Here is a 9,871-nt window from a genome sequence, read left to right as displayed (position 1 = left end):
TGCGCGGGGTGGGGTCTTCACCTTTAGAATCAAAAAGCATTTTGTAACCGAAAGCAAAGATTTTTTCCATTCAAGCTGTAAAGGTGCCACGCCCCTTATTTTTTTTTTGTACCAGCCTCGAACATACAGATAGTATTGGGAACATTTTTCGATTTGTGAGACCTAAAGCAATGTGTTTCGCATAGATTGCTATATCAGTTAGTGTAATACGCATGTCGGCACAATAGACTCCGATTTTGCAAAACCAGTCTTGAACCGACCGTCGTTGAGCTACATAACTTTGAACTGGAGTTATAGTGTGCAGACATGGCTCAATCGATTTCTCACATCATTTTAGCGTTTGGTTAATAAACCCTTGTAGTAAAGTGCGCTCGGATATAAAAGCACTGAAATGAATGGCTTTAATGTATTTAACGTTGTTCAGTGAGTAAGTTTCCATATTAAATAACAGTGTATTGAAAAGTACTGATTTTGATGAGTAGTAAAATGATCATGTACTGATTAATTTTTCGGCTTTACTTGCGTGATGCTGCATGTATATATGATTTATTCTTATCCTTGTAGAATGTTTTATGTACATTTTTTTTACAAGATGATTCTGACGAAAAAAATTACGTGAAGCGACCATAAAAATCACTTTCTTGCAGCAAAAGAAGTTTTACCTAAATAGTGCTGTTGTTGATATCATAAGCTCGTATTAAGACTAGCAATATAAATTGTCGCACTTACCAGCAATAATGTATAGAGAGTCATATTGAAAGTACCTATGTAGAGGTCGAACATCTTTTGCACTAGTTTCCTCATTCAATTTCCAAATTTGATTCTTCAGTATAATAAATATTATAGCTGTTAGATGTGCCGGCAACCATTGATAAAATTGCTGTACGATTTTCGCCATTGTACCCGCAACGGAAAACTTATAACTATAATTAAAGTAAAGTAATGAATTATCATTTTAAATTACTTCAAATAACCTGAAATGAAGCACTCAAATTATAGTCATAATGCCGAAATTCTACTAGGCATTAAGAGCTAACAATTTCATAGGCAAAGTTAAGCATTAAAAAAAATCATTATCATTATTAGGTCATTAACTTCGTTTCCAAGTGGCAGCTTTTAAATAACACAAATTTTTTGTCACTTCTGTGTCTAGTGGAAATCCAGTCATGTTTCCCAAAATTAAAAGTAATTGTTTTCTATGCTGCCGTACTGATTTAAAATGTGGGTATCTGCATTCGAAGTCAAATTAAACAAAACGCGTTTGTACTTGGTCCGTCCAATGTATGCTTTTTGTGTAAATGAAAACAACTGTTTTAGACTAATTCGGATGTCCTCTTTTTATTTATGCAAAAGAAACGTAAAATTTTGATTGCATGTATGCGGAACTGTAGATACATACGTTTTTCTCTCGAACGCAAAATTTGCGAGAAAACTTGTTAAAATACCAAATCTGCGCAGATGGCTTTTCTAGCTGATTTTGACTAAGTTTAGAAATCATTTGGAAAAACCAGATGAATTTTCTTTTTGGTTTTTTGACAGCGTTATATGTATATGAGTCGGTATATATCAAAACTGTATAAGTCTACAGACGAAATTTTTCCATATTATTGGTATAATACGTACTGACCGAATAAATAAATAGTTTAAACTAAAGCAATGTAACTAATTAATGTCGCTAAGATTAAAAAAACGCATTTAATATTAACTATAAATAGTTATAAGTGACTAAGTCCTACCATAAGTTTAAATCAGAATTGATTAAGTCCATTCCAGTCAATCATATTGTGTTCTGCTACTGTACATAGATTGTGACATATGCTTCGATATATATGAAACCTCCCTTAGTTCACCTTATTTTGGGAAATTTTGCTTCAAAACAATATGGCATTTTTTCAAACGTACTTAAGTCCAACAAACGACTTCTCTATTTTGAATATAGCTTAACTTTCCATACTTTTTTTTCGCAAACTGCTTCCAAGATCTATTTTGTAAACATTTTTAGAGTTTTGCAAAAGCTATGTAAAATATACAGCAAGAAAAGAAAAACCACAATTTCCTAAAATTGTCTCATGATGGACTTGGGCAGGTGTGATATGTATCGACTCATATGTTCTATTTTATTTCTAGAAAACTAAAATAAAAAAAGAAATGGAAACCAATAATACATATGTATTTTATTTGCATTTTTATCTTATTTGTTATTTATTTTGTATTAAAAGTTACATACGTCGTTCTGTAACATCAAAAATGCCTCCAATACTGCCAAAGAACGTGGGTATGTACATATGTACGTTGTTCTAAAAAACGATCGTTGGCCTCAAACGACCCAGAATACTTTTTAAAACGACGCATCTGCATACGGCATTGTAGATACGTTGTTTTTGATCAGTATGCAAGCTACAATTCCGGCTGAATTACTGAAAAAAGTGTAGATACTGCAAAATTTTTGCAGATACCCACGTTTTACATCAGGATTTCTCGAAAATTGCTGTAGATATTGCAAACGTGAAAATTTAAAACTTCAATAACTTTATCAATATTTATAATTTGAAAACTATTTTTGCATGCATAAATTCGTATTTTCAGGACGAATTCAACAATGTAAATAACTCATTTTCGAAGAAAAATTCAGATACCCACATTTTAAATCAATACGGCAGTATGTACGTACCTTATATGATATCGGCATACTGGATCCATAAATATTTCTAATGAAATGGGATTAATCGAAGAATTATAGCCAAAAGGGCTGGGAACTGGAGCATTAACATAAAATGGTTCAGCTGATGGATCTCTGTTTAAAATACAAATTTACCACTATATAAACAACTTCTTATAGTTTAATAGAAGATATCTTACCGAAGAATTTGGTATTTGGTAAAACCGGGAGCCCAGGGTATGCACATTTTAATAGCAATTTGACTCAAGCGCCCCATACAGGTTACTGGTTCAATTATCAATTCCATGGTTGGATATGTTTCTTCGAGACCTTAACAATTTTCATATAATTAGTTCGCAAATTATGGATGGTCCTCTCAATGTAAAATATTTATACAAAGCATTGACAACATGGGAATTGCTCTCTTAGTATGAAATCTCTTGGAGTTAGAGACAATCGGCCCTCTTATGGTTGTCGACGTCGATGCCATTTTTTCGTCAACAAAACAAGCCTCATCAGTCCAACTCCGGTTACGCAAACAACAGAAATTTTGCAAGGACCACCTTACCGCAAAAATACTATGGTCAGCGTAGCTGGAGTTGGACTTACGATATCTATTTTTTGACGAAAAAATAACATCGACGTCGACAACCATAACAGGGCCCGAATAAGTGCAAGGAGCATTAAATAAGTCTTTCGAACTGGCAACATTAATGTCATTTAAGCTTATTTGACATTTGCATCGCAAAATTTGACATTCTTTAGCACAAACATGCGGGTGGTAGCAGAAGAGAGGGAGGCCCCCACTGCGATGGAAAGACCAAGTGGAGAAGGACTTGACTTCACTTGGCATTTTCCAATTGGCGTCAGTTGGCACAGAAGAGCAACGACTTGCGTGCTTTGTTTAACTGAACCAAAATCACGTAGGCGGTTAGACAGCCAAAGAAGAAGAAGAAGTACTGTTTTCTTTACCGTCACTTCACAGTTTCAAGTTAACAAAATAAGGTTTTCGTTGGCTGACGTAGATTAACACAACAAAAGTGCATCATAAACTTGTTTAGATTTTTGTTGATTAAGGACCATGAAGACCCCACATAATCTAACAATACGAGTATGTAGTTAAGGTTCAGATAGTAATAGGTGACAAGAATTGGATACATGCAAATGAGCCTGAAATAAAAGTACATTCAACTGTATGGATTGTTACACCAGCTTCGTTCCTTTCTAAACGCGCAACTCGGGTGAAATTTTCCTTTGGCGACTTAAGCAACCCTGTTGGTATCTGGCAAGAAACATGTGACTAGTTTAATGAGATTTATAACAAAAACCAATGAAAATTAGTAATATTGAGAGCTATTTTCGTAATATATATACCAGGGGTGGGCAATACCGAGTTAGAAAAGAGCTACATTTAAATACTAAATGCTACAAAGAGCCACAAAAAACAACAAAAACGAAAACTTTATTTTTATATAACATTATTATTAGAAATGAAAAACATTACGACACGAAAACTTTATTTTTATATAACATTATTATTAGAAATGGAAAACATTAATTTTATTATTATTCTAATGTACGTAAGATAGATATTAAAGAAAATTTAAAAGATCCATTTGGCCAAATTTTCATAACCTGGTTTTACGTCAGTTAAAGCCGTTCGTAACAGTTCTGTTAAATGTTGGTTAGTCAATAGGTCCGTTCGTTAAAAATCTCCAGTAAAAAATGTCCACCAGCAAAATTCCGCCGAAATGTCATCTGTTCTCTTACAAAAGAAAAATATCCAAAATAGTACGCGAACAGAAAATTTGCAGAAACTTGCAAGTTAGACGAACAGCTGATAGAAATTTTGTTGACATTCAAAAGTATAAAATTGATAACGTAAGAAAACAAATCCTGACACAGTTCACTGACTAAAAGAATAATTACTTACTTCTTACAAGTTTAATTAGTCGCATTTTACTATTTTAACTTCCAAACCATCAAACTCAAGTTAGATTCCAATCAACTGTTTTTGATCAGCTGTTTTCTTGTTGGCAAATTGCTGTGGGCAAAAATTTACACTACCTAGAAACTACCAGCTTTCCCTCAAAATGAAATGTCATTTTGCTCTCTCAATTTCCCCTACTTTGCAAGTTTTTTGCTTACACGAACACAAAAAGCTGATAGTTTTTTTAAACTTCAATAACTATTAGGTACGCAAATGCAAATAATTGTGCACGGTATTTTGACTTTACGAATTTCATTGCAGAGTACACAGTTATTCGTACTTTTTGCCGACAATTCAAGCAATGGCAAAGCTTTATGTTCCAGTTCCAGTGCCTTATCTTCTTTTAATTCCAAAAACACCAACTCTTTTTCGCTTTTCTTAAAAAGGAAAGTTTCGGATATGGTGAATTCATCCTCAATTATGTTACACAAAAGAGGGTTTATGAAGTATGCAAACGTTCTTCTTCTTCTTCTTCTTCTTCTTTTTTGGCGCTGTAACCGCCTAAGCGATTTTGGCCGAGTTCAGCAAAGCACGCCAGTCGTTTCTACTCTGTGCCAACTGACGCCAATTGGAAACGCCAATTGAAGCCAAGTCCTTCTCCACCTGATCTTTCCATCGCAGTGGGGGCCTCCCTCTTCCTCTGCTACCACCAGCGGGTTCCGAGTTGAATACTTTCAGAGCTGGAGCGTCGGTGTCCATTCGAACGACATGGCCAAGCCAGCGGAGCCGATGTATTTTAATTCGCTGCACTATGTCCATATCGTTGTAAAGCTCATACAGCTCATCGTTTCATCGTCTGCGGTACTCGCCGTCGCCAACGCGTAAAAGCCCGTAAATCTTCCGCAAAATATTTCTCTCGAACACTCCAAGAGCCGCCTCATTGGATGTTGTCATTGTCCATGCTTCTGCGCCATATACCAGCACGGGCACGGGATGAGTGACTTATAGAGCGCGGTTTTCGTACGTCGAGAGAGGACTTTACTCCTGAATTGCCTACTCAGTCCAAAGTAGCACTTGTTGGCAAGAGTGATTCTACGTTGGATTTCAATGCTGACATTATTATCGGTGTTAATGCTGGTTCCCAAGTAAACGATTTTCTCTACTTTCTCGAAATTGTAACTGTCAACAGTGACGTGGGTGCCAAGGCGCGAATGTGCTGACTGTTTGTTTGATGACAGGAGATACTTCGTCTTGTCCCCCTTTACCACCAGACCCATTCGCTTTGCTTCCCTATCCAACTTGGAAAAGGCAGAACAAACTTCGCGGTTTTTGTTACCGATGATGTCGATGTCATCGGCATAAGCAAGCAATTGCACGCTCTTGTAGTAAATTGTTCCTGAGCGGTTCAGTTCTGCAGCTCTTATTATCTTCTGCAACATCAGATTAAATAAGTCACATGAAAGGGAGTCGCCCTGTCTGAAACCCCGTTTTGTGGCGAACGGCTCGGAGAGGTCTTTCCCAATTCTGACGGAGCTGGTGGTATTGCTCAACGTCATTTTACACAGCCGTATGAGTTTTGAGGGGATGCCAAATTCAGACATAGCGGCGTATAGGCAACTCCTTTTAGTGCTGTCAAAAGCGGCTTTAAAGTCGACAAATAGGTGGTGAGTGTCGATCCTTTTCTCGCGGGTCTTTTCCAAGATTTGGCGTATTGTGAATACCTGGACTATGGTGGATTTGCCAAGTCTAAAGCCACACTGATAAGGCCCAATCAGTTCACTGACAGTGGGCTTCAGTCTTTCCCACAATACGCTCGATAGGACCTTGTAACCTATGCTTAGAAGGCTGATCCCGCGGTACTTGGCGCGAATGGCGGGGTCAACTTTCTTGTGGATTGGGCAGAGCACACTTAAATTCCAGTCGTCGGGCATGCGTTCATCTGACCATATTCTGCACAAGAGTTGATGCATGCACCTTATCAACTCCCCGCCGCCGTACTTGAATAGCTCAGCTGGCAGGCTGTCAGCTCCAGCGGCTTTGTTGTTTTTCAGCCGCGTTATTGCTATACGTACCTCGTCATAGTCAGGCGGTGGAACGTCGACTCCGTCATCATCGACTGCGGGCTCGGGTTCTTCTTCTCCACAACTTTCCGTGCTGCTACCATTTAGCAGGGCGGAAAAGTGTTCCCTCCATAATTTAAGTACTCTGGACATCAGTTACTAGGTCGCCATTATTGTTCTTACAGGAGTGCGCCCCGGTCTTTAAACCTTCCGTAAGTCGGCTAACTCTCTGGTAAAATTTTCGGGCATTCCTCCTGTCGGCCAGCATTTCAAGCTCTTCGCACTCACGTATTTCGGCCTCTCTCTTCTTATTGCGACAAATACGTCTCGCTTCCCTCTTCAGATCCCTATAGCGGTCCCACATAGCCCGATCGCAGCGTGGCCCTGTAGGCGGCATCTTTTTTCTCTGCAGCTTCCTGACACTCCTCATCGTACCAGTTGTTCTTTCGGGCTCGCTTAAATCCGAATACTTCTTCGGCGGCGGTACTTAATGAGCGGGAAATGTGGTTCCACTGCTCGCATATGTCTGTTTGTTGAAGAGTGCTCTCTGAGAGCTGGTGTGAGATTTGAGTAGCGAAAGCGCTGGCTGTCTGTTGTGATTGCAGCTTTTCGACGTTAAGCTTTCCTTGCATATTTGGGCGCACCTTTTTTGGTGCACAGAGGCGGGTGCGTATCTTGGCTGCAACAAGATAGTGGTCCGAGTCGATGTTTGGGCCTCGGAGTGTGCGTACGTCTAAAACACTGGAAGCGTGCCTTCCGTCTATCACAACATGATCGATTTGGTTTCTCGTTTTTCGATCCGGAGACAGCCACGTAGCTTGATGGATCTTTTTATGCTTGAACCTAGTACTGCATACTACCATGTTTCGGGCCCCGGCGAAGTCATCAGCCTCAATCCGTTGTCGGACGTTTCGTCGTGGAGGCTGAATTTTCCGACGGTGGTTCCTTCCTTGCCCACCCTGGCATTGAAGTCGCCAAGCATGATTTTGATATCATGATGGAGGCAGCGCTCGTACATGCGCTCCAAGTGCTCATAGAAGAGACCCTTGGATGCCTCATCCCTCTCTTCCGTCGGGGCATGGGCGCAGATGAGCGAGATGTTGAAGAATCTCGCTTTGATGCGGATTGTGGCTAGACGCTCGTCCACCGGGGTGAACGACAGTACTAGGCGACGGAGTCTCTCTCCCACCACAAATCCAACTCCGAATTTGCGCTCCTTTACATGGCAGCTGTAGTAGACGTCGCAAGGCCCCAGACATTGTTTGCCTTGCCCCGTCCAACGCATTTCTTGGATGGCGGTGATGTCAGCTTTTGTCCTTACGAGGACATCAACCAGCCTGGCAGAGGCACCTTCCCCATTAAGGGTCCGGACATTCCAGGTGCATGCCCTCAAATCGTAGTCCTTTAAACGTTTGCCGTAGTCGTCATCATAAGGGGGGGTCTCATCCGAGGCTTTGCCTTGCTTCTTCACTGGAAGTGGTTTTTACGCGGCGGGTCCCAAGCCCAGCGCACAACCCATTGCTGGGACGAGGGTGGTTTCGCAACCAAATACACGTTTATATAGCAACCGCTTGCTCCAAGCAGACACCCGCTTGCAGCCGCACCTACTGGTGAACAGACGCTGCAGACTTCAGTGGGCCCTTAAACCGAATAAGTCGTAGTGGCCCCACCGAAGCTCCCTCTCTTTCTGCCGTGACCCAAGGCTCCACTCGGATTGGTTACCGCATCTCGCACATGGGTTGCTCACGTTGCCCAGAGTGCGCGAACGAGGACGCAAGAGTCGGGATTGAGTATAGCCATGCAACTGTAACTGCATACCCAGCGCAACGACTATACCTCATTGCACTCCAGTATGCAAACGTACATTTAGATAATTTCAAATCGGCAAATCTTTTTTTAAAATCAGCTTTTAAATCATGTGCAATATTTTTTTCTAGCCATGGAAAATGATGAAATGTTCTTTTTTTGAGATCATGATTAAAAATACGTAGCTTAGCTTCCACCATAGATCAGGTATTCACAAAAATCCATCGCCAAATCTTGGAAAAGACCCGCGAGAATAGGATCGACACACTCCATTTATTTGACGATTCCAAAGCCGCTTTCGACAGCACGAAGAGAAGTTGTCTCTATGCCGCGATGTCTGAATTTGGTATCCCCGCGAAAATAATACGGCTGTGTAAAATGACGTTGAGGAATACCATCAGCTCTGACAGTATTGGGAAGGACCTCTCCGAGCCGTTTGATACCAAATGAGGTTTCAGACAAGGTGACTCCCTTTCGTGTGATTTCTTTAATCTGATGTTAGAGAAGATAATAAGAGCCGCAGAACTGAACCGCTCAGGCACAATACTTTACAAGAGCGTACAATTGCTGGCTCTCTTCTCGGGATAAGATAGAGAGGCAAAGCGAATGGGTCTGGTGGTGAACGAGGACAAAACGAAGTATCTTGTGTCATCACACAAACAGTCAGAGCATACCCGTCTTGGCACACACGTCACTGTTGACAGTTACAAGTTTGAAAAAATAGACGACTTCGTTCATTTGGGAACCAGCATTAACACCAATAATAATGTCAGCCTTGAAATCCAACGGAGAATCAATCTTGCCAACAAGTGCTATTTTGGACTGAGTAGGCAATTGAGAAGTAAAGTCCTTTCTAGAATAATTTTCGACAAATCAAAAACAAGTTTATTCTCTCCTTGTAGAGACAAATTCAAGTTTTGGAAATGTTTCGTCATACCGATAAAGAACATTAAGTCAGAAAACCAAGTTTCATTCTCCAATTGCGGGTAATGTTCCGATTTCAATTTGCGTATGTGTATATAAAAAGAATAAAATAAAACAAAAAAACAACACATTGGAATATAATGTCCAGCAAAGAAATATGTACATATTTTAAAAAGTAAAAAGAGCCAAAATGTTCTAAGCAAGGAGAAAGTAAAAAGAGCCGCGCTTTGCTAAGCAAAGAGCCGCATTTGGCTGAAAGAGCCACGTTTGCCCACCGTTGATATATACTTATTTAAAATTTTAATTATGTACATATTAAAGGAAAAAAATTCTCTAAGCATTTTTCCATCAACAATTAACAATAGAGCAGTTTTTTCGCTTAACAATACTATGCTTCAGGTCGCGTATTTTTTAGCCGCCCTGGCTGAACTCGGATAAATAGCGGAGTTTGTGTTGTTGTTTTGTATGCGTTTCGATAATTTACCGAGTGTT

At 40.0% G+C, this 9,871-nt stretch overlaps 1 protein-coding gene across 1 annotated transcript; it reads right to left on the bottom strand.

Annotated features, from left to right (window-relative positions):
* Positions 1 to 466: 466 nt before the first annotated feature.
* LOC118750644 (GPI inositol-deacylase-like) lies at positions 467 to 3,011 on the bottom strand. Its single transcript, XM_036485377.1, has 4 exons — positions 2,860 to 3,011; positions 2,672 to 2,794; positions 730 to 923; positions 467 to 662 (listed from the first exon to the last, which is right to left on the bottom strand). The coding sequence occupies exons 1-4, from the start codon at positions 2,964 to 2,966 to the stop codon at positions 634 to 636; spliced, it is 453 nt and encodes a 150-aa protein (XP_036341270.1). The 5' UTR covers positions 2,967 to 3,011; the 3' UTR covers positions 467 to 633.
* Between the last annotated feature and the right edge of the window lie 6,860 nt (positions 3,012 to 9,871).

Source organism: Rhagoletis pomonella, unplaced genomic scaffold, assembly GCF_013731165.1.
Source record: "Rhagoletis pomonella isolate Grant_MI unplaced genomic scaffold, Rhpom_1.0 Rhpom_scaffold_00342, whole genome shotgun sequence".
Classification (NCBI taxonomy): domain Eukaryota; kingdom Metazoa; phylum Arthropoda; class Insecta; order Diptera; family Tephritidae; genus Rhagoletis; species Rhagoletis pomonella.
Note: the sequence above shows the minus strand (reverse complement) of the source record. Positions and strands in the feature narration are given on the sequence as shown.

Bases quoted from the DNA above. Each gene is read 5' to 3' on its own strand.
- LOC118750644 (XM_036485377.1), bottom strand. From the start codon at position 2,966: ATGGAATTGATAATTGAACCAGTAACCTGTATGGGGCGCTTGAGTCAA. The intron at 2,795-2,859 runs GTAAGATATCTT...TATTTTAAACAG, and splicing joins ACCAAATACCAAATTCTTCG to AGATCCATCAGCTGAACCAT. The intron at 924-2,671 runs GTACGTACATAC...CTTTAATTATAG, and splicing joins GTATGCCGATATCATATAAG to TTATAAGTTTTCCGTTGCGG.